At 48.7% G+C, this 25,032-nt stretch overlaps 1 protein-coding gene across 2 annotated transcripts in view; it reads right to left on the bottom strand.

Moving 5' to 3' along the window:
- Nucleotides 1–10,021: 10,021 nt before the first annotated feature.
- Nucleotides 10,022–25,032, bottom strand: part of ETF1 (eukaryotic translation termination factor 1) — a 28,445-nt gene continuing 13,434 nt past the window's right edge. For both annotated transcript variants that reach the window (XM_055812380.1, XM_055812379.1), the window contains exons 2-10: nucleotides 22,778–22,953; nucleotides 21,812–21,951; nucleotides 18,302–18,440; nucleotides 17,156–17,346; nucleotides 16,507–16,636; nucleotides 15,585–15,740; nucleotides 14,980–15,044; nucleotides 13,619–13,766; nucleotides 10,022–12,152 (exon numbers count right to left, since the gene is read on the bottom strand). In XM_055812380.1, the coding sequence (XP_055668355.1) occupies nucleotides 12,070–12,152; nucleotides 13,619–13,766; nucleotides 14,980–15,044; nucleotides 15,585–15,740; nucleotides 16,507–16,636; nucleotides 17,156–17,346; nucleotides 18,302–18,440; nucleotides 21,812–21,951; nucleotides 22,778–22,940 (1,215 nt within the window). In that variant the 5' untranslated portion in view covers nucleotides 22,941–22,953 and the 3' untranslated portion in view covers nucleotides 10,022–12,069. The remainder of the gene's footprint in view (nucleotides 12,153–13,618; nucleotides 13,767–14,979; nucleotides 15,045–15,584; nucleotides 15,741–16,506; nucleotides 16,637–17,155; nucleotides 17,347–18,301; nucleotides 18,441–21,811; nucleotides 21,952–22,777; nucleotides 22,954–25,032) is intronic.

Raw genomic sequence — 25,032 nt, 5'->3', positions numbered from 1 at the left:
AATACCAATATCTGTAAAGAAGAAAAAAAAAATCAGTGCAAAGCCCCCATGTCCTGGGGTGCAGGAGGAGGTGCTGCCTTCCGTAGGACCGTACAGGATGTGGAGCAGCAAAACCCACAGGGCTGTCCAGGGGTCCAGGGCTGTCTGGGGGGCCAGGACTGCCCCCCCCACGGCTGAGGGGGCTGCGGGCACGGGGCAGGGGGCTCCCAGCACTGCCACTGTGGGGTGACGGGGCACAGGGCGCCCACAGGCAGGACGGAGCTTCTGCAGGGCACAGGGTCCCAAGCGTGGGATCCAGCACCCCGATCTTACTTTCCTGTGGTTTTGTTCGTTTGATAAAAGGTTTGGAGACAAGGAATGGAGGGAGGAGGACAGCGGGTGCGGGCAGGGCAGGCAGGGCTGCCGGCTGCTGTGCCCCCATTTTGTGGCTCAGGGCTCAGCTCACCCCCCAGCGACCCCCTGCTGCTTGCACAGCTCATGGGTTGCACTGCTTCAGCTGGCACATTCTATGTGATTGACGTGATCTTGTGATCTAAAGATCAGAGAGCCAGAAGATCCCCTTCCACAGCGTGGTTTAACGTTTGGCCCTCTGCACCCCGCAGGATCGCTGCTTTCCCTCGTTTTCCTCCACTGACCTTGTCTTCTGCTCACAGACCACTGCTCATCCAGGTCGGACAAGTTGCACTGCTCCTCAAGCCTCCCAAAAACCCCAGGAACCATTTCCCACGTGTAAGAGAACAGCACATCGTTGCTCTTTTCACATGCAGACAGGTGAAGCCTGTAATATAATACTGCCCAGTACGATGGCACTGGGTCCTGAACGTGGAATGAAATTGCCTGTCACGAAACTACATAAAACTTTGCAAGCTCATACAATTCAGAAGGATATCTGCAAGGTGGGAATAGTTTAGAGAATGTCAGATTTGGATTATTAAGGAAAGAAACCCCAAAATTTTTAATAAATGATAGTTGGAACTGGCTGGCTCACCAGAGCTGCCAAGCCCCAGGACTACTGTACACTGTCGCACCCCCTTAATTAAGCTTTTTGACACCATTTTGTTCAAAATAATCACACTTTTGGGGTGGAAACTGCACTGTCTGGCTTGGTGTCCCCCAGCCACAGTGCACCTGCCCTTCCCTGTCAGAAACCCCTCTGGCCTCAGCGGGGGGACCCCAAGCAGAGAGACATCCCAGGGGGACCCTCGGCTCCCACTCTGGCTTCTCCCCTGACTCACTGGCAGCATTCACAGACACCCTGGGGCCATCAAAGTGCTGTTCCAGAGCGCTGGTGTCCCAATATAAAAGAAAACAGAAAGCAACAAAATAAACCCAAACCTTATGCACCCTTCTAATTATTAATTCCATGTCTTGGCTGTCTGCAATACATGTGTTTCCATCCTCACTGGCAAATACACTCTCTGTAGACACGCCGTCAGGTTATTCCAGCAACATCTTTTATTTTCTCGTGATGCCTTCAGTGCGTTGTGGACGTTTAGGAAAGTGAAATGTATTTTCACCCTGTGGTGGATGCAGAGAACAAAACCCAGCACTGAAATCCCTACTTTAACCTCAGAGCCAGCCTTGCCCTGCAGCCTTCCCAGGGCTCTCACCTGTATTTTGAGGTGGGACAAAATATGTTCCTCCATCCCTCGCCTGGCACATCACCCTCTATTCTGCTGTCACTGCACGATGCACAAACAGAACCAGACCTTTACTGAGGCTCAGCCTGGGGGTGTCAGTCCCGCAGTGGGCTGTAGTGCAGTAAGCACGGTGGTGCAGTCACTACCAGCCACACACAGACCCTAAGGACTCCTCTTGGCCTCCCCTTGTTTTGGCTCGTCTTGAACTGGACCACATCCCCCACTGGTGCAACGAGCTCTCCTCGCCGCATCGGCAGGGCTGCTGGACCGTCAGGCCAGCAAGCGGCCGCTGCACCCCCAGCTGCGCTTTGGGTTCGTGCAGTGATGTGGTTGTTGCCCTTGAGAACTGGATCGTATATGGTGAATCCGCTGCTGAGCTCAGTCCTCACTGTTTAATTAAATCTACAGACCCATCGGCAAGCCAGGAGAGTTGCCAGCGGGCTGCTGGGGAGCAGGCAGCTTACCCAGAGCAAGAGTTTGACTGCAAGAGCAGGACAAGAGCTCCTACGTGTGGAAGCAGGCAGTGGCGATCCTGCACGGGAGGAGGGGACATTTGGGCAGCTGCCGTCCTGCCGACTGTAAGACAACTTCTTGAAGCCAATAATTAATTGGGAGATGACAATAACCCTATGAACACACTAACAGACCTGCTTCGCCACTCCGCATCCTTCAGGCACATCCACCTACCTAAGCGAAGCAGCAAGGTACTGTGAGTAGCTCTGTCGCCCCGTTAGTAAGAACAGGAGAACAAAAGCAATTCACACGTGACGTCTTTTCTATTCCCAGCACTGGGCAGCGAGGGATTAAACCACCCGTTGGTTCTGCAAGTGAAAGGGAAAGCCCCAGCCCTTTTGTTGGTCTTAATTAGAATTTATTGCCAGGCTATTTTTTACCCCACATTACAACTGTGCGGATTTTGGGAAGGATTAGTGCACTGGGGTTCCCCTCAGACCCAGTCGGGGTGTCTGCCCCAGGCAGCACTGCCAGGGCTGCAGAAACCTGCTCGGGAGCCCCTGGAGCTACAGCAACACAGAGCCCTGAGGACCCCCACGCCCCCTCTCCAGGCAGACACCAGAGGAAACGTAGCTCTGTGCAGATGGAGGCTTAGGAATAGCAGTTCTTTCCAAGCCTCGGCTGTACTTTTACATATTTACGGCAGCTCTTTGATTTCCCTGGCAGCCTGTACCGCGGGGGATGAGACGGTGGGTGACGGGGCACAGGGGCACCCCTCAAACCACAGCATCAGGGCAGTGCACACTGGCTCTGTGCCCACGGGGTGAGAGGATCTCTACATCAGCAAGGAAAAAGTCAGGAGAATGATTTGTATTTAATTTGTTATCCTCAGCTATGTTTACAGCAGAGGAGCTTGTCCTGGTACCATCTCCACCCACCTCCCCTGCGCATCCCCCCAAACCCAGCCCCAGCGTTCCTCACGAAGAAGCTCGGATACACTTGAGGGAAGTCAGATGTTACACAAAAGCCAAGGAGCTGTCTGAGAAGCCCGGTGGGAGCTGCCCTTCCCATGCAGAGCATCACCTGATGGACTTTTGGGTCCCAGCGCTCCTGGCACCAGAGCCAGCACGTCCCCCCCAGTGCCGCCTTCCACCCCCGGAACACTGCTCCCGGAGCAAACAAGTGTGACCCAGGCATGAAACCAAACGGGCAGAAGCACAGCAAGGCTCATCTCAAGGAAGAAGTGCAAAGGTGGATCTACAGAAAGACAGTCATGTGTGTCGTGTCCCATCCCCCCCGCAGCTCTGTCATCCCTAAATGTGCTCTGGAAAATCGTGCAGACCTCGGTCACAGCCGAGATGCACAGAGGACACGGGAGGCAGGTGTTTGAGATTTGCTTGGCCATGGATGCAACCAAAATCCATCGTGGCATAATAAAATCAGCAGGTTAAGTGGAAAGGCAGAGCAGCGAGGAAGAGGCAGGGCACCTCGGTGTGCGACAAAACAGGGGGAATGGTGGCAGAAACCCCAGCGCAGAGGTACGCGAGGCGTCCCGGCAGCCACAGTCCCGACGGCCACTGCCACCCGTGGCGCGGGTTCAGAGCATCCCCTTCCCTCCCTGCCCTCCAGAAGGACGTTCTTGGCTCCCAGGTGGTGCCTGAGTGAAGGCGGTTGGCTTCGGCCTCCAGCGCCCGCTGCTGCACCTCTGCCGTCTGCGCGGGAAGCCCCCGTGCTCTCTCCTGTGCGAAGCATGAAACCCGCCCTGTTGGCTCGTTATCTGCAGGCAAGGAGTCAGTGGGAGCTTTCTCAGGCACGCCGCACAGGCATGGTAGGGATGAAGTTTCTTCTTAATGAACCCTGGCTCCAGGAACACGAGGTGGTCCCTCTGCCCATCCCCACCACCTGCCCCCACGGTGGGCTCCTGCGGCCACCACCAGAATGCTGCTGTGTAAGCTAAGCACTAAGCAAACCCTGCAAACCACTACTTAAAATAGATAAAACCCCTCTTCCTTTAAACAGAGACAATCTCTAAGTAAACTTTTCCCTTCCTATTTTCTGACCCAAGTGGCTTCAACCCGTTGGTGTCCAGCAAAGCCGCAGGGATGGCGATGCCCCACAGAGCACCAGGCCAGTGAGGGGGGGGTAGTGGTGGAGAGAACTGCAGAGCAGGGACCGCTGGCCAGCCAGTTTGCGGGGGCTCCACATTTAGGAAGCTCACAGTAGGTGCCGATATCGCGGTAGTAAGTGTCTGGTTCGGGGGCATGGCTGGATGGTGCTGGTGTACGTGGGGTTGGGTCTATCCTGGCCAAACAGTCCTTGGGAAAGGCATCGAAGCCCTAATAGCACCGGGGAGCATCACTTCTCCCCTCCCTGGAGGCAGCATTTAGTTTGTGACCTGTGGAATGGCATTTGTTTAGAAAATGCTTTTTTTCTAACATGACCATGGATGTTTCCCGGCCTCAGAACAGCTCCGGTTTCTCTGAGCAGTGCCCAGGTCTTACCCGGAGGAGCAACCTGGGAGCCACGGGGCCGTGTGCTGTGCTGAAAGGCAGGCACCTGTGGAGCACCCAGCAACAAGGACCGTGGGGTCCCCTCTGGCGCCAGGCGGGGGGCACCTCCACCTCACCCCGCAGCAGCCAGTGCAGCTGGAGGCCCCGCGACCGCTGTCCCCTCCACTGTGGATGTCTGCGACCAGTCAAAGCCGCCCGGTATTCCTGAAGGATGGCACTCAGGTGAGAGCGGCCATCCCTCTCTCTTTTGCCACCCATTTCCTCTGTATTTTCCGTTTTCCTCACTAGGAATAGTTTTTCCGCACACTTTCAGGTTTTGGGCAAGCTGCCTGCCTCCGTCTCCTCCTGTCCTCAAACAATACAAACTTCTCTGCTACTTCGGGTAAATTTAGATGCGACTACGCGGGACTGCCCCACTGGGGGTGACCCCGAGGGCTGTGCTCTGCATGTCCTTCCCACACACCAGCCCACCCGGTCAAAGTCCTCCTGTGCAACCCCAAACTGGTCCCAAACCCACTGGTGGCTGGGAAGCATGTGGGATGTCGGGCAGCGAGAGGTGCTGGTGCAGGCACACAGCCAGGGCAGAGGCGTGGGCACAGCCTGATCCTGGGGAAGGATCCCGGGGAAGGATCCTGGGGAAGGATCTCGGGGAAGGATTCTGGGGAAGGATCCAGGGGAAGGACCACAGAGAAGGATCCCGAGGTAGGATCCCGGGGAAGGATCCTGGGGAAGGACAATGGAGAAGGATCTCGGGGAAGGATCCTGGGGAAGGATCCTGGGGAAGGATCAGGGGGAAGGACCACGGGAGCTGCTTTGTTTAGTCTAGAGAGACAAAGATGGTGGGGAGATGTGACAGAGCTCTTACAGGGCTGCATGCGGGGAGAAGTGCTCGCACAGGAGACGTGGGCAGGAGGTGACACCTGGCAAGTGCGATTCCTTGCACCCAACCAAGCGGTTAAACACCCTTTGCTGAGCTTAACAGGGGAGCGTTCCAGTGTGGCTGCCTGGTGTGGCCCCAGTATTCCCAGGAGGGTTCAAGAAGTGTGAGCAGCACCACGGGAGCATTCAGGAGCTTTTCTACTAAATTACAGCAACCTGGCCTGCAAGCAGCTTCCAAGAGATCAGCTCGAGGGAAGCAAAGGGGTTTTGTGAGCCTGGGTAAAGCGGCTCTGCCTGCAGCCTGCTTGCCAGGGGCTGCCCCGCACCATGCCCGGTGCCAGGGCAAGCTTCCCGTGGCGCAGTGGGGACGCAGCTCCTTCCCAGCATAGCACAGGGCCCCTGTATAGATGCTCAGAGCAGCCCCCCCCAGCTCCAAACCCAGGTGAATCCCAAAAAGGGGAAGATAACCCCGGAGGAGCAGCCAGGAGAGGGGTCAGCACCTCTGTGAGCAATGCACCACGATGGGAACCACCGCGAAGATGGAAACCATCAGCCCCATTCAGAGCTCGAGGCTTCATGGGCTGGGACAGCCCCCCCTTGGCCGTGCCTCGGGGTGGGTTTGGGCATGGGGACAGGGGTGAGCACATCAGGGTGGGCTGAGCGGCACGGGGGGAGCCTCAGCACCAGTAACAGCAGCCAGCCGCAGCGTAGGAAAGCACAGCAAGTCACCGCCATCCCCGCTGGCTCCCGCCACCACCTCCCCACCATGCAGCCCTCTCCGCTGTGGTGCCGGGGCTGCCCACCCAGCAGCACCCTCCAGCCGCTGAGGCAGCCCCCAGCCCCCAGCCAGGGCAGGGCAGGGCAGGAGCTGGCTGCAGGCTGGCCCGGGGTGCCCAGCTCGGTGCACCCCGCAGCGTGGGCAGGGTCAGTCCTGCCCACAGCTGCCACTGGGGCCAGCCACGGGTCCCCTCCCCAGGGACACTGCAGGGTGTCCCAGAGCTGCCTGGCAGCTGCACAGCCCATGCGTGCCCAGGGTCACTGCACGTGTCCTGCCAGGAGCTGGTGTTCTCAGCACCCTCATACCTCCACGGGGCTGTTGGAGCCTGGCCCAGGTGCAGAGCAGCTCACAGGTAACTGGAGGCTACTGGGAGCCTCAGCCAAGCCAAGCCAGGGTCTCTTTTAAACCATCGTGCAGTCCCAGCACAGGGAGAGGCTCTGGGACTCTCCAAGCACACACCAGGAATCACCAAGGCAAGGAAACTCAGCTGTGAGGATCCCATTGCCAGAGAAGGTTTCTGTGCCGATGTGGAAGCTTGGTAGCCAAACAGGTGAAGCAGCTTCTGAGAAAACTCCTGCTCTGGCATTAAAAAAAAGAAACTGTGGGTTAGAAACTTTTTTTGTCTTACAAGCTACGAAGCTGGTTGGGGTTGAAGGGAATAGCGCAACACACGGCAGCTTGATGTTCAGCCTCCTGGACTTACAGCATCCTTCTGGATCTCCTGCCTCCAGGTCCCAGCTTTCAAAGACCTGCTACATCCAGGGTGCCCAGCACCGCGGCTCTGCGGTGCGCAGCCCTGCACACAGCACCACCATGGAGCGACATGGCTGCGGCAGAGCTAAGGGTGACGCCCGGGGAGGCAGAGGAAAATGGCAGGACAGCCCCAAAAGGGGCACAGGGAGAAGAGTGAGGAGCCACCCCAGCAGAGCGATGGCCATGGACCACCTGCATAAAGCAGGACAGGCTGGTGCAGCGATGCCCTCCTGCCCTCACAGCCCCATCCCCCCGCCGGGCAGCTGGGGTCCCTCCCCACACCCACACATCACCTTTGCACCAGCTCAGCCTCCGCCAGCACCTTAAGGTCACCTCCTCATCCTGCTCGTTTGCAAGAAGTCAGGATTTGCCCTTCGATTTATTTAAGCCCTGACAAAGATTCAAAAGTGGTGGAAGTGCAATTTTTCACCACTGACTAAAAATAGCCGAGTGAAATTCCAGAGCTGCCTTTCAGTGCCGCCGGCTGTGCTCGGCTTCCCAGGACAATGGCATTTGTAGCCTGCTAGCAACAACAGTGCAGGCTGGGCTCCAGCGCCCAAAATAACAAGTTATAAAGGGCAAATTCTGTCTTTAATTACAGCTATACAGAAAGTAGCGTTTAAAAAGAGCATTAGCTGAATATCTGAGCACGTGGTGCCAACTTAAAACCGCGCTGGGGAATGCAGCAAGAGCGGTATGGACTTCAGTACACAGAAAATAAGAATTGAGCAGGTATTACTGAGGACATGAGGCACATGCGGTTGAAGCATTTAGAACAGCTGAAGACTTTTGGCATGAGAGAAAAAAAATATGTATTCAGCCAGCAAGCAAAGCCGATGACCTGCTACAACTGCTCCTGCGAGCCTCCTCGCAGCCGGCTGTGGCGGCACATGTTCATGCTCTGTGCTTCCGTGCATGTTCATGTTTGCATGTGCATGTTCACGCATGGAAGTGACACCATTGCTTCCAAGTGCAGGTGTGAAATGGAGCAGGTGGAGCCGCACAGGGACGGGACCCTCAGGGGACACGAGAAGCACAGAGGCAGCTCCACACAACATACTGGAGATGACACTTTTATTTATCGTCTTGATTCCAGCTATCCAAGATCAGATCCCTTCTAGGGAAATAACTTTGTACAGCAGGCCCGCGGAAGGCCACCCTGCCGAGCTTTCAGATACAAACCTGCATCTTCTGATCCCTCGTGCCCGAAAGCGCGAACTCGGCCCTGCCAAACTCCCTTCCAAATCCCACGTCGCAGCAATTCAGTGCGCCGAAGGTGGTCGAGTCTTTTGGATGAGAGCACTGCAAGGGGACACTCCTGTTTATACACTGGGAAGAACCCACCCACCTGATGCTCTGCAATGTTTGATGTGAAAAAAAATGACTGTAAATCAGCGCTTGCAAATACGAGACAATCCAAGAGCCCACACTGACCCCCGCGACCGAGCCACGAGCAAGCCTGCAACAGAAACTGCCTTCTGAAGGGTTGAAGGGACCCAGCGACCTTATTTCAGCAGCTGTAAGGAAGATCATTTCACCGTTCCTCTCCAGTGGCCTCACCTTTCTATAACTCTGGGAGGAGCTGGAGGCGAGCACCTCTGTGGCAAGGCAGCTGGAGGGAACCCCAGCACCCACCTCCTGCGGCTGCTCTGCAGACTAGATGCATTTGTGTGTTCTCACTGAAACGTGAGAGAGACACGAGAAGCAACCAAGATTAATACGTGAGGGCAGAGCAGCTTCCAAGCGTGTCTGGCGCAGAGCATTTGTGACGCTGAACTAGATGCAGCAGCAGCCAGGCTTCACTGCTCCTCCCTGCCCCTTGGAAAAAGGGAAAAGCAAAAACCAGGTTTGCTGTTGCTGCCAGTAGAGGGTTAACTGAGAAATATTTCTGGGTGGTTTTTTTTTAAAACAGTATATACATCCACATGCCTGGTTACAGCAAATGGTGAGACTGCATGGGCAGCCTTCTGCAAGCAATAGCTTCTCCTGCTCCTGAGACACGTACAGACTGATGGGATTATTTTTTTTAATATATATTTTGTGCTGATCTCAGCTTGATGCTTTTATCTGCACCACGAGCTGAACAGTGATCAGTTTTCCGTACTTAGGCTGTAGACAGCATGAGATGCATGCAGCAAAGCTGTTTTACGCATCACTTTTATTTCTGCTCCAGCAGAAACATCACATCTCCAAAACTTCTGCTACGAAGGGACCAGAGGCACGTGAGCCACACTTCCCCCATCTGTTATAGCTGCAGATCCAAGACAGTGCAAGGCAGCGAGTACAAAACCTGAAGCCTGCTGAAGCTCCCAGGAACACCTCTTGCTGCACGAGCAACAGTGTGACAACACCGGGCAGACAGCTACAGCTCCGCGGCGCAGATCCTGCTCCCTTCGGGTACTGCAGCATGAGGTGAATGCTGAGCTCCAGCCGGAGAAGCACCGCTAGGCAGGGCCAGCTGACAGGTGATTTAAAGCATCTGTTACAATTCCTGATATTGAGGATGTCTTTGAGATATCCCTTCCCAGCTAGGGGAGGAGGCAGGTCCTCTCCAGGCACCGACACATCACAGCTTGGGCGCAGGGAACGCAAGGCGGCAAGGCCACGTAGCAGCCATGCTTCGGATCCGCATTTGTCCCACGCTGAGGCAGGGTAGAAAGGGCTTCTTCAAAAGAAAATGCCCAGGTGTTCTGTGACTGGAATATCAAGGGCAGGTTCCTGCATCTGCAGGGTATTTTTCATCTGCCTGGGCTGTTCAGAAGACCACCCCGGTAACCCTCCCAGCACAGCTTGCTTTGAGCTCGGGCTGGTGGGATTCCTCCCCCCTTCTGAAGTCAGATTTCTGCTACAGCTTAAAAGAGCAGCTCAGTAATGATGCAGAAACACGACGCTGAAGCCCAACTATGAAAGAGCTACCTTAAAACTCAAATACTGCCCTGAAGCTGGCAGCGAGCCGAGAGTGAAGCAGGTGTTTCCTGGACTAGAGAAAATAAATCAGGAGTCCGTACTATATTCTTAAATATGGTTTAATACTCTTCTCCATTTCTGTACATCACAACACCAAGATATCACTGCTTGGGATCTCTCTGCAGAGGCTATATAGTATGCGAAGGCTAGGATTTTTCACCCCCGTTTAATGTGTTTGTATGTGTAAGTGTAATACATATCAGTATATATTGATATACACATCAATATATAATGCAATATATATCACTGAAGAGAACACATTGATTAAAGAAATACAAAAATTTGGCATCATTTCCAAACTTAAATAGTAAAAATAAAAACTACAAAAAGGAGCTGCATACCCTAATGTATCATGTGAAACAACAAGCAGTATATTCAAAAATGTAAATTTACATCCAATTTTTCTGGTCTTGTCATGTCACATTAGACCCATTTACAATGGCAAAATCCAGAACATACCGCTGTGAAGACCACAAATGTGCTCAAACCTTGGTTTGCGCAAATCTGCGGTGGACCCAGTCACACCTTCCGTGAGAGATTCCAGCGTTGATGTGAAAACGACAGCAAAGCCATCTGCCCGGTTAGAAACAAGGGTTGCAAATGATATTGCTTACAATGACAGTAATTTTGGACCTCAAAGAACAGTGTGGCAGAAATTTTAAGACAAGCCCCCCTCCCCCCCCCCCCCATTCAAGTGAAACAGGATTATTGGAAAAACAGGCAGGTATGCAGCTTGGAATGGAAGCTGCTTTTGACCAATGCACCAGGATGAGAGCCAGCAAGACCAGAACTGCCAGGCATCACCGTGTCAGAACACCCGTCGGAGAACCCCGTGACCCCCAAAAAGAAGCAAGACTTGTGCATCATCTTGTGCCAATGTCCACTTCACCCTCTGCCTGCAAGACCAGCTGAAAAACCCTTAGCCGTTTCTAGTAGGTTGAAATGCATTCTATATAGCAGGCCTGACAAAAAGCTTTCTTGTTTCTTGATGTGACCAGAAGTTTTAACCCGTTAAGGGCACGTTAAGAGTTCAGCGTCAGATTGCCGGGATGCCTGTGAGCCAGTACAACCGAGCGCCTCGGTGCTGGGGGTGGATGGCCCCGGTGGGTTGTGCTAACGTTCAGCAGACTAGTATCAAATGCTCCACATGCACCAGCACTAAGGTTTCAGGCAAGGACTCTACGTACTAATTATTCCTGTAAAACACCCGCTTCCATTAAAGAACTGTGGGTTCAAATTCACATAATCAAGGAAACCTTACAAAGTCATAAAGCAAAAAGAAAACCTTACTGAGGAACAAAACAAAGCAAAGTGTACCTTACTTCACTTAAATCGCGTGTTTATTTTTTGTCAAGACTGAAAAAAAAAAAAATAATTCTGAAGGCTGCACTGCTCAAATCCAAATTAAGCCCAAGACTTCAGCAGCATTTTCATCGCAATCAATGAAGTGCATTTCCTAGTTTGTAAGAACAGTGCTTCTGCAAATAGATTAAAGCACGTTTGGCTGGTAAGCCTCCCCAAACCATCTGAATTTGCATGCCACACATTATAAGCTAGCACTCTAGGTAAGTGCCTTCTCATTCTTTTGAAGAGAATGAATGGCTCCCATTTCATTATATTTCTTAGTCTGCAGTCTAAGCTGAGAATGCCATGTAAATGGGTCACGCCGCTGCAAAATGCAGCAATTGATTTCTCCAATCAAAGTAAAAAGAAACAAACCAGTAGGATCTTACTTCTATTAATTTTTGAAGGAAGAGGTTTACAGCAGTTAATGTATCATGAAGGTTAAAAAAATCATTTTCATAAAATACAAGAGCAACCAATTTCACCATTGAGTAAAAGTAAAAACTGGGATTCTTTTTAAATTAGTCCAAAGTGGCATATAGGAACTTAGTAGTTTGCTGCTGTACTGACACTATGACAAATCAAAGTGTAGGGTTTTGCTTTTTTAAATCCAATGCTTGTGGATCAAGTTCTGGAAATGTTCCAATTCTAAGGCAGGGATCTGTTGTGTTTTCCACCATGAGTTTGCTCCTTGGGTTGGATGCTGGAGGGGCGAGGCACGTTTTGCCGGACCCAGGTCGACTACCTAGTAGTCATCAAGGTCAAAAAATTCATCGTCTCCTCCTTGGTATTCCATTCCCTGGAAGTCCACTCGGTACCGCAAGATACCTGGTAAAAACAACACGCTTTAGCTTCTTCAAATTTCAAAGAGCTAGAAAGGCATTTTAAACAGTTTACTGAGCCCTGTCTGCACATCAAGAGTTTCTCAATTAAAATTTCAGAAACTGACTTAGTACTTGTATTGCCAGTTAGGCTCAAAGTGGTGACTGACAGCAGACATGCAGCTAGAGTGAAAACACCACATCCCTGTTACAGCCTGGCATGATTTATTGCCAGAAGGAAGAAAAACCTACCTGCCCAGCATAGGCCAGCTTTCTTCTGGAAAAGCTAAGCCTATTCTAGGAGGCCTGTACCTCCAAAAAAATACCAGTAACAGATCATTTGTCCTAATATAACTCTACAAAAGTCCTGTCGGTTAAACTAAGATGACAGCTGGCACTGAAATAACTTCTCCAATGGAATAAGAGCAGTATTCAGGGGCTGTCTTGCTGGATTCTTCTCACCCCAAATACCAACCTGGGCTTCTGGGAAACCTTTATCCGCAGAAGCATTTACTTAAGTGAAAGGTATTCAAGGAGTATTTCCTTTCAGGTCTATGAGGACCGGAGCATGGTAGCAAAGAGTATACCCCACCATGTAAGGAGGCTGGATCTGGCAGGATGGGTACAGACCCTGAAAGTTTAGAAACCTGTTGCTCCTTATGTAGCCAAACAATTCAAGCTTGTTTCCTTCTAACTGGTGTTCTCCGGCCCCTAGAAATTCCACTTTACCATACACTCATCTATGTTTTACATCCATCAACCTAAACACAGCACATGGCAACGGCTGGCTTATCAGCAAACAAGCAACAGCTTTGCCCTGGAACCCCCGGTCTGGGGAAAGTAAGGTGCACGGCAGGTGGTTTTGCTCCACCCTGCTAATGATTTTTGTTAGACAAGTGCAAAAGCTACCTGCACCTCTGCCAGACTTAGTCAAAACTGGTCAGTGAGCTCAAGAGAAGGACAGAAGGATTTCGGAAGCCTCATTTCTCCATGAAGTTGGGCTAAAAATACACTTTTATTTTGAAAAGAAGCGGAAGACCAGGGAGCAAAGTACAGGGAGGTTCTGAGAGATGAGTAACAGACATCCAACTGCTTCAGAAACTGGGCTGGTGTTTGTCATACACCACTTCTACACAGCGGGGCACAGCCTGCCACAAAACAACAACTGCGCAGAGACAGCGCAGCGGCTCTCAGCCCTTCTGAAATTCAGCCGTTGGAAAGAAAGGACAGTCCAACCTGGGAGCGCCCTGGAGGACAGGGGGATCCGAGGAACACAGTCAAAGCAGCAGCTGCCTAACATGCAGCATCATCTTGCTGAATAAGGACTGAATTCACCTGGAGATCCCTGATGAACAGGACAGTATTTTGAGCTGGTGTCCTGACTAAGAGGAGTAAGACTAATCAATCCCATTTGTGTCAGCAACAATTATCAAATCAACCATTAAAAGCAACAAACATTCTCCTGGAGTTTACCTCCAATTCCTCCAAATCCTTTCACAAATTGGGATCCTTCCTGTGATTTGTCTGTAACAATTTCCAATGTTGCTCCGAATTTCTTGTAGTTGTTTGCGAACCACTCCAGAAGGGGCATACTTTCTATCAGTTCATGTTCCTGGCCAGTCTATATAGACAGTTGAGGGGAAAAACAAACAAACAAACAATAAAAAGCATTAGTCACTGCATGTAAAGTCTTGATAAAATTCATACCAAAAGTTATCTTTGGCTTAAACATCACCACTGCCTTTTTAGTCCCGAGAGACACCAGCTTTCATGGGCTGCATGCTGGAGCACCCAAGAGGCAGGGTCTGGGCGGTGGGCGCTCCCGACACACCTGTGCCAGATCACTGCTGGTACAAGCAGATGGCCCCTGGTGCTAAGAAATTAAATACGGACAGGCCTTGCTTTGGGCATCCATACTATGGAAGTTAGTGCAGAAGCAGGAAGGAAAATGCCTTCTTCATTTCTCTGGCCAGGTGTTACCTCACACTATGTTCCTGGCTTTCACTGTTTCTTTAAATTTGCTTTATACGCTGCGAACAGCCCACGGCCACTCATCCAACCAGGCGTGTATACTCTAGGAAACACTGACCTATGCAAAACCCATAGTTTCCCAAGTAGAAGGTCAAGTGATTATTGGCATAGAAACACTACATCGTTGCAGATAACATTGTAAACCTTCCCTGCGCAGAAGGAATTAGCAATTACTGCACCAGGAGGGAAAGCGGCTGGCACGGCTCCCCTGGCAGCCCTAACATGAGGCAGACACGACCACCCCTTTTGCAAGGGACAGAATTTTCTGCCCAGCTCACTCTGCAAGTAATAGATACCCCCAACCCTGCTGGGGGGTCTGACCTGCGCAGGCAAGAAACTCACAGGCAGCACACAAAGATCCACATTTCAAACATATCTAGAAGCAAACACTCCCCTGCGCTTCACTCCGTGTCATAGTCTGGAGCCTCACAGCTGCTTCAAATTGACCAAATCAGCCCACAGTAAGTAGGGAGTAAATGGGTTTGGGACCTTAGGTTGCATATTGCATGGTGGCTACCAAATTCTTCCAGCAGATGGTTTGATGGTGGTGAAAGATTCCATATTGCCTGTCACTTCAGCTCATTTATACAACCTTGGAATTGGCAGCAGGGAAGACTGGAGAAAAGCAAGTCTAGAATCCAGGGGTTACACTGAAGGTGAACAGGAAGAGCTGCTGACTTCAAGTCCCACCCGAGTGCCAGAAAGGTCATTGTGCTCACATGCTTGTGACAAACTAAGCTCAGATGTTCGCAGTGCTGCACCAGTACACAGAGAATAAAGCTACGTGACCAAAGCTGAAATACCTCTTTATCTGTGAAGTGGGATTTATCCTTCTCTTGCTCTGGTGTCAAATACAGGATCTTCTCCTCTGAGAAGGATAGGAGGGGGAAAAAAAAATTAGGTTGGACAAGACTACCAGACACAGGTTAAGGACAGCAAGAAACTGACAGCAGCCAGTAATTACAACACAAAAGGTCTGATCATTGACACTGCCTTTCTTCCTAGCTGAAGCTCTATGAGAAACCAGCCAGGGCACACCAGTAGAGAGCAACTGTAGTGTCAACACAAAAAAAGGCAGAGGTCCTGCTGTAGGCATATGGTTTGTCTGCAGTCAGTAAGAATTACGTTTGTGGCTGTAAGGAACAAGCCAGTCTCCCCTCTGTGATGCACTGGTATCACATTTCTACTTACCCAACTGAAAGGCAGGATTCATGGTAGCTAGCTCTGTGACAAATTGCCACGCCTAGCTGGGATACTGCAAGTTAGTGACCTGCCTACATAACATCTCCTTGACCAAAAGTCCTTAAAGATCTGCTTAGGGAGTTCCTCCGGTGTAATCTATCCAAGTGAGACAGCTTAGGTGTTAAACCCTCATGGACCTTTTCAGTTTCACAGAAGTGCTACCTACCCTCTGTGCCTTGGCAGTGGAGAACGTATCTCATTATATCCAGATTTTCATAGACTATCAGTATCTCTACTGCTCCCATTTCCAAAGCTTTTAGTGTATCTTCAACGCCAAAACAGTACTTTCCCGTGTCCTGACTGATTTCGTCGAAGTATCGTCCTGCAGCCAGGATACAACAAAAGAGATTGTCATGAACAGTGATCGTGCCACATGGATTTTTAAACAAGCCTGATTTCAATGCAAGAAGCAACTGGACAAGGAGACTGCAATGCCACTGAAGGAAGCAAGGGATATGGTAACATGTAAAACCATGTAATTTAGAATATTTGTTGGTAGAAAATCAACTCCACCAAACACTGCTCTGTCAGGAATCTCTCTCCATTGAAAGGCTTACCTTGCTATGAGACAGTCAATTGGACTGACCCACCAGCAGGCCCTATTGAACTTCAGTCTTTTCAGAGGAAAGCAGCTATTGTTACTGTTGCCCTCCAGTGCTCTCTAATTAGTAACATTAGTCTGCTGACAATCAAACAACGGATCATTTTTACTGCTATCTTAAAACAAAATAAATCTTTACTCTCATTTTGCTGAAGGTGCAGACAACCTGAGGAGGTATTTTTTCCCTTCCTACCCAAATGTCATGAGAAGGCCTGAAACTGAGGTGACCTCTGATGAAGGAACAGAGAAGATCAGAGAAGTTTGGTGGTAAAAAACCCCACTCCTTAAAGTCTCATTTACCTCCTGCAGCATTTGAGAAGGTGCCCAGGTCACAAAGTATCACGACAAGTCACGCTCTGCCCAACTCTGAAAGCATTGCAGGGCTGAGGTAGCACACAAAGGCACTGCCAGGAGGTCTAAAGCAAGATCAGCACATTCAGTCAGGCACATCTGACTCCGGGAAAGGCTGAACATGTAGTCAACATACCTATTAGTTTTTTCTCTTGAATGAATTTCACATTGGAGAGGACCTCAGTTGACAACTCAATTGCTTGATTGAATCCATTTTCTCCTCCATATGAAATGTCAACTAGTTTGAGCACTTTGGATTGCAACCGCTACACAAGAGAAAGAGGAGACACCAAAAAGTCTATTACACAGCACTGCCGTAAGGACTACTTCATAACGCCACAAGAATAAGTACCTGGCAAGAGTCACAGCATTAATCTATTTTTCTTCACTTGCAAGCAGATGTTCTGAGTCAGAGGGACCTCTGAATGCTTAATACTGACGCACAATTTTCAGGCAACAAAGCTTGGGTTCAGTGGAGTTTAATTTCAATAAAGTTTCTACTTCAGATTTGGCAACATAAAGAACGTGAATGCCAGTTCCAAACCAGGGAGGACACATTTCTTCTTAGCACCGTTATTAAGGAAAGGAGATCCTACCTTCGTGCAGTAGGTTTTACAAAAGGGAAAGCTCTTTAGGATACATCAGATTTTTAGTTTTGATCAAGTCACTCCAGACACCACTTACATTCCTCCTGAGATGCACCTTATACCAGAGTTACTGCTAAAATCACCATGTTACTACTGAAAGCTTAAACATTTGGGCTTTGCTCAGAAAAGGCCACTCACCTGATCAAACATGTCAGATTGACTTAATTCAGTTTTGAAGTCAGCTGATCCAGCTAAGACGAGACCAGCCACGTTCACCTTGTCGCCAGAAATGAACAGTTGCACAGCCGTCTCTGCTACCTTCCTTACATAGTTGTGTCGTTTTTCCATTCTCAAACGAGCAAAACGCAAGGCAGACTGACCTCCTCTACCTTTACGAGAGAACAGATGCGAGGTAGCAATTTGGAAGTAATTTCATTTCAGGAACATTATTAGCATGTGGTCCCAACTGGGCCCTGAATAACCGAAGCCAAGGGCAGATGCAGCTTTCAGAATTAGTTTGCCACAAGCAGAGCCAGGGGCACTCATTGAAACATGACGTGAATAAAGAGGGCTCATTCACAGCAAGAGATTTTTCTCCATGCACCCCATAGAGGAAAATATGTTGGGCTTTTTCCTTCCCCCCCCCCCCCCCCCCCCCCCATACAGACTCACAACTCTCTACAGGAATTTTGAACATCTGTGCAAATTTTTATGTCCCGTACCTTTATTAAAAGCAGTTTCCTTTGCTACACTGCCTCACATACTCTTCTTGCTGATGCAATGCATCCCAGCAGTCTGCTGCAAAAACTTGGTGGGGGAGACATTTCTATTTCATTTTGTCCCATCCTAAGCTACAAAGAAGGATGGTATGCCAGGAGTAGCTAACAGACAATTTGCTGAATTCATCAGCGGCTCACTACAACACAGCGTCATACCGTGGAACTAGAATTTTGCTTGCTCCATTAGGCTTCTGTGCTTCTTGGAAGGAACAGCTGCTTGCTTTTCGGTGTGGTGCATGCAACACCATCAGATGCAAATTTTAAAGACACTACTAAGTGAATATTACTACTTGTGCTAGTAGTAATATTTAGTTAAGGCTGCACCAAGTAAAGGGTCAAATGCACCAAGAAATAAAAAGCACCACTTTAAGAAGATCAACTGCGTATTACAGTGATGCATTAATTTTGACAGAAGGCTCAGACTAGAGGCTTTGCTGTCAGATTTCAAGGGAGCAAAGAACTGAGCAGAGCTGAACACCTACAGGCCAAGTTCCCTGCTTTTACCCTCGCATCTCACCCAACGACACTCTGCTACAAACAGTCCAGAGACAGACTAGTGCATTACCATGCTTCTTTGGAAGATCCACAGTGAATTTGTGCAGGACTTCTCTTGTGTTTCCTTGAAGAGTTCCAAAGAGTGCACCGCTACCATCTATTACAATAAAGCCAAACTTGCTGTCGTCAGAAAGCAGCGCTGTAAGAGCCTGGAACAGAAAACGATGCTGTCAGCAATAAGCACCAGTTTATTAAGGACACTGGTTCAGAACAGTTACCAGAAACAATACACCTCAGTTTTAGTTACATAGGTGGTCATTGCTATTTTTCACAAATAAATAAACTAGAAGAGCAGCAGATTCAGGAATTGAGACTGTCCCAGATCACTATCTTGCACATTACTCCAAGAGCAGAAAGGCAACTGATGTTTAAGCTTGATAACTATTTTCACAGCATTACCAGTTCATCATATGACATCACAAGCAGATATAACAACAACACAGTAAAGACTGGCTCTGGAAAATGTTAAGTGAAACAGATCACACCTCTCCGAGGCTGCATCACCTCTCCAGCTGGCAAAACTGGAAGAGTTAAGCTTCCTAGTATTCCAGCCAGGAAAGCAGAACTTGCTTAGTTCACCGATTGGGCTATTTGTCAGTTCAGCTTTATACTACAAAGCACCGATACAGATTTTCAACTTGCCAACTATCACAAATACTGGTTTGCTGCACCTGCTGAATTCAAGTCCCAAAGGTAGAATGATGACACCTATAGTGGCTATGACAAATTCAGCCTTACAAAGCAGAATTAAGCAACAGCAGCAATAATCATCCTGTGCATAACAGGCTACAGAGAAGTCAGCCATAACATCTGCTGGAAAATGAAGCTATCCTTCACTTTTCTTCCCTTTAAAGAAGGCAGCTACATTAATCCTGTAAGGTCATTTCAGTTGACTAGCAACTAAAGCACTGCTTGGCATCAAGGCTTTTGAGTTACTTTTGTCTAATTTGCTGCTCAGTCCTGGTCCTGGTGGTTTGGGACATCCACAAGTACCCAAACTCTGCACTCCTTTTTTGAGGGAATCTGTCAGCTACTGTTCCCTCAAGGACAGCCCAAGCAGGCAGGAACATTCAGCATGCACGCAGACATATACACACACTCTTGTTCACAGAATTCATGCCCAGTAACAGTAATAGCAAGAATTCTGTCTCTGGCTGGCAAAAACACATCAGCAGCATGGAAAGCTTGTCAAATTCCGGATTGTTTTAAGTCACCAGTTTAATACTGGAAGAGTGATGGTGTTGGTTTACTGCACAGGACCTTTAACTGCCTGCATGCCTGCCAGCTTCATTATTAGCCTGAATGGAAAGGATAAAACCCATCAGTCATCTTTATCCAAAATCCACACAACCAAGTCTACAGCTTTCAAGCTTAAAAGAAACAGACACTAAGGTTTAATGGAATCTACTGGCCAAAATAAATATTCTGTATTAATTCTTCAGCAGTGGGATGAATGAGAGGAGGAAGTGGCATATTACATTGCAATCTATTTAACTGGGACAGAGCCAAGCAAATCGTGTGACTGGAACGAATGCTCCAGCCAAGGTATCAAAATAAGTCATTGTAAATCCTACCCTTCAGACACACATCAGGGTTCATACCCCTCTTGGGAAGTTGCTTTGGTTTCACACAGGCAATAAAATATCTAGAGGAAATCTTATCAGATACTCTTGCCAGGCAGCAGATGACTACAGCTCTGATGTTCTTGATTCCCTCTTATTTTAATAAAGTATCCAATGATCACTGATTCCCTCAGCTTCCCCTTCGTAAGTTCTATGTCAGCAATTCCACTGTTTGACCTGTCAAGCACAACAAAGGGACTATTGCTTTTATTCTATGCCTTCAGCCTGGGCTGAGTTTCCTCTTTGCAGCTTCAGCCTGAAGGAGAAGATCGCGTCCTTTTTCTGCTCCTTGACATGCCCTCACTTTCCCAGGAGATCTGTTGGTCTGTACCAAGCCAGATGCTCTGTCTGTAGAGTTCTAGCTGCATGCTGGGGGGAACCAGTGGGTTAAAAGCATGGCTCCGCAACCAAATGAGACAGACAAATCAAGACTTCAGCGCTAACATCATCTCGTTGCTCAAGACAGTATACAGCAGGGTTTTACAGCTAGATTTGATTCTGCAGTGCAGACAATACCAAGTAAAATAATCACATACTCGAAAGACACAGGAGAGCAAACAGCCTACAGGGAAAGGTACTGTCAGTAATCACATCACCAGTAGCAGCAATTACCACAAATTCCTCAAGTTATTTCCACTCTCGCTGAGCAATGCTACACACCAGCAAGAGCGTATCTACAGCTGCCTCCTGAGAACAGTCCACTGGGCAGCAACTTTTTTTTTTGTTATTATTATCATTTTTTTAATATTGAATCAGTGCCCTGAGGCAGTAGCTGCAGACAAGACCAAATGAATCCCTTTCCTGACAGGGCAAAGGCAACTCACCGCCGCTCACCCACTGCCAACAACTGCAGGGACAAACACCTCCCTGGGCTTTGCACCTCTGGCTCTCTCCCGAATTCTCTTGTTTACCTTTTGCTCTCAATTGCCTATGGGCACGTGGGCTCAGCAGAACCCAAGAGTTCTACCTGCAGTACAGTTGTGTTATTCCAGGTAGGTCAAAGATGTATTGGGATTTCATCCTTTTTGGGGAGACAGAATAATAGGGATATGCCTCACCTGTTCAACAAGCGTACCTTTCCTTCCCGTACCCCTCCCTACCCTTTGAAACCCAGTCGTCTGCAAGATCTCAAAAACCCCCCCAAGGAACTACATCACTGAAGGGCCTGTCAAGCCCATGTCATACGGGTTTGATGACAGGCAACCAAGTCTCAGTCTACACGTTTATCACAGTTGAACACCATGGACGTGAAAGGCAGGCAGTAATTACTACAAATATTGAGACCTCTGCAACTGCCAGCAGATCCAAATCAGACTTAAGACGCAATAAACTGACTTTGTGCAGTCAAGACTAGTTTAATCCGCATTACTTTATATATGCCTCAAACCATTCATTTAACTAAGATAAGCAGATGTTGGATAAAAATAATCCCACTTTAGTGCAGACAGATTAGGCACATGCCAGTTCTCCATCACGGGCCTCAGTTAACACATGTGATATCAAGACTGGCAACACTAATATTATCTTGGCATTACTTTAAGGCCTAGCTTGGAATAAGATCTATGGGCCTCTAAGGTTAAGAAAACCCACTGCCTCCAGTTACAGAGAAAAGCTTACGCCTGTGGGTTATACAAACTCAGCAGTTACTAGCTGGGCCAGTTAGCTGTAGCAGGAGCTGGACAATATCTCACACATTTCTGAATTCAGCAAATCTCACACATTTCTGAATACTGGCCAGTCACAAGCCACCCAGTGGCTTCACCAGCAGGATGTCTTAATGAAAGCCTGCTGTCCTACAGACTGTGGACTCAAGCACACCAAGGATTGTTCCAGTGAGCCTAGCAAAGCAGTCTGATTTTGACTACTGCAAGACCAGCAGGCAATAGGAGTCTTCTTACCTCTGTGTGGAATTTGTTGTCGCACAAATACAACGATGTATTGATTGGTTTGAAAGGTTCAAAGTCAATGTTGACTTTCTTCTCTTTTCCTTCTTCTGTCACAATTGTTCCACAGTAAACAACCAGACCATTTGGAGGTACTACAAAGGACATAATGCAATTTTAGATCACTAAGAAATATTGCAAGCTGGACCCATCAAAAACTAACTGCAAGGGCCCGAGACTTAAGACAGAGTTGTAAAAAGCTTGGGAACTTCAATTTCTTTCCATTTTCCCCACCTCGTACCCTCCCAGATCTCTACAATGGAAAACTAACTTAGTGCACCTATAGTGAACAGCTTAGAGCCAGAAGCTAAAGGTAACACTAACGGGAAGGCCTGCAACAGGGCTGCAAGAACATGTGCCTGTCTGTTAAACCCATGAGCTGGCAAGCTCAGAGAATCCAGAAAAAGGCTGAACAGCCCTGTGACGCTTTCCTAGTTCTTACACAACGATTTATAGATTGACCATCTCAATGAAGGCCACTTGCCAGTATAAAGACAGTAACAATGAACTCTTTCCCAGTACTTATTTTAGATGGCCTGGAACTATTTCCTCTCAAAATGATGGTAGCGGCACAGTGGCATGCATAAAGCATACCTAAGTTTCCACTTGATGGAAACCCACTAGTTTAATGCAAATACACTATTGTGGAATAGCTCTTAGAAGATTGGCCAAGTTTAGAAGAGCCAGCACTGCCAAGGACAAAATCATGACCCTGCTTATTAAAGACAAGGACCACCTTACTACTGAAATCCCAAGGTCTACCCCTGAAGTAACCGTCCATGGGCAACATACCTGGAATATCAGTGCAAAACAGCAGCACAGGCCAACAGATTTGATTAGCAGAAAACTGCATAATGCAGGAACATAAGGCTGCTTCCAAGTAAGGGAAATTTGCCAGCATCCATACAAGCTAGAAGTTACCTTTGTTATAGAGTTTCAGTCTTTGCTGTACAGATGTAATGGCTCCCAGTACTGAAAGGCGATTCACTCGAGACTTAATGTTGGAGGCGGTGCCAAACTCATCCGCTAACATTTTTGCCACTCGCGAAATCTGGTCTTTGGGGGGAATGATCAACGATATCATGCTGGTACCATTGCTAGGAAAGGAAAAAAGAGGGGTTGTGAGCAGCCACCGGCCAAAGCAACAAGTGTATTCATACCGTATCCCGTGCACACGGTTGCCTCTCCTCCCTCCCCACAAGGAGGCTTCACGTCAGTGTTGTTGGTGTAATTTCCCTTCTGCTGGATCATAATGGGAAAGAAAAGAAAACAAAACTCTTTGGAGGATTTGACTCTATAATGAAGTATTCAGGTTAGCCACTACCAAGTCCTCCAAAAGCTGCTCATTTAACATGGGATACTACTCTGAGAAGAAAAGAATGTATGTACAGGCTAAGGGTTTCAAGCTAAAGGCATGTAAGCAGTCCCTAGCAGAGATTTTCTAAAACAATGCAGCCACATACTTTAAGGATATTTTAAAGCCCATTTCATTTGTTCTCAGACAGCTGGAGCACTAGCCAGCCCAAGTGCTGGTTTAACACTTTGTTCTCCTCCGATTAATATAGAAAACTGAACTGGAATGATCCTTTTGTAGCAGTTAGTCCTTCCTAATTTCCCACTAGCACTTTGCTTTATAGAGAAGCTCACCCTCTAGCAGCTGCTTTAAATAAAGCACGCTTAAGCACATGACAGCTAGTTCAGAAGCACCAACCCCAGGCACTGAGTCAGGAGATAAGACCCTACAAATCACAGAACAGGCTTAAATTAAATGGCAGGGGGGAAGTAAGTTTGATATTCGTTCTTCCTAAGGCTTTTGGGTGGATCCGGCAGAGGTCTTAATCCCCAGAGCAGCCTTGTGGTTCAAATCCATCCAAAGCCAAAACGAAAATTGGGAAGTTCCTGTCTGCCTCCCAGCAGGTACCTCCCATTTGCCACTGAAGTATCCCAGATGTCTGAAGTGTTGCTTCTGCATTGTCTCAAATTTAACCCAGACCTCATACTTCACATTAGAGTAATGACATAAAAATCAAATACCTCATCATGTCCTCTAGCCCTCTCAAGGGCAAACCAGCTAAGCTCAGTGAAAAAAGCCTCTACTCAGGATGCCGAGTCAGAGAACTAAAGTGCTTTTTCAGCCATAATTTTTTTTTTTTTTTAAAGGGTTTTGCTCTTTTACATTTCTTACAGTAGGAGAAGACTAACACGGTACCTGTGCGCTGCTGTTTCAGCTTGTCATGCACTAGCGTCCTGCCTGAAGTGTTTGGGCTACAGAGACAGCAGGGAAGTGCTTTAAAAAGCATCACTTCATTAGCCTCTTTACAAAAGTTGTACAGCCCTCTTCCAAAGATCTTCAATTCAGGACAAGTTGAAACAGATGCTGGTAGGTCAAGTAAGTCCCTGACCTTAAAGACAACTAATTGGTTTTAATATCCAAGATCCCCATACACACTAATCAAGAAAGTCGCAAAGAGACACTTGCACACATTATTCCCAGAAGGAGCTTTGAGCCATGCTGACAGCTATCAGACTTCCAGGTCACACCAGCCAAGAATACTCCATATACCACTCAATTAAAGCCGTTAGCTACCCCAGTGAATGGCACAAGCCTTAGGGGAGATATAATGGCCTATCATTCCCAGCAGGCTCCTTTGAGCAAGAGGCTGATCAGAATGAAAGCAACTCTTCCCGACTTTTCTGAAAGTAGCATTCGAGGCAAGCTCACGCAGTTCATTTCTCCCCCTGAAAGAAGAGATTCTCACACTTCCCAGAGATGAGAAAGGTCTGCACATCACGCCCAGCTTGCTGCATGAACTAAGGCCTTCTCAATGTGACAGACAGGTGGGAGGTGGGACTGTTGTGCCTCTTGGTCACTCCATAGCTCTCCTGCTAGGAAGATGTTCCATGCAGTTTTTCCTGCATTGAGGACGGAGGGGGAAGAGCAGGCAGCAAGCCAGGGGAGCACGGGGGAATAGCAAGGAGGAAGGGTGGGTTCTTCAGTAAAAGAGCACTTTACTTTTGCAATACAAGCCACCCCTCGAATCCCAGCCCTGGCCTCGCGTTATGTTCCACTGCCCCAGAAACACTGGCGTTAGCACCCGCTGCCCAGGGTGCAGCTCTGCGTACTGTGAGCCAGCTGGACTGTACTAAACCCACACTGTGAAGAGGCCACCGTCACC

Source organism: Falco peregrinus, chromosome 8 (assembly GCF_023634155.1).
Source record: "Falco peregrinus isolate bFalPer1 chromosome 8, bFalPer1.pri, whole genome shotgun sequence".
Classification (NCBI taxonomy): Eukaryota; Metazoa; Chordata; class Aves; order Falconiformes; family Falconidae; genus Falco; species Falco peregrinus.
This window is presented reverse-complemented; position numbering and strand designations above follow the sequence as displayed.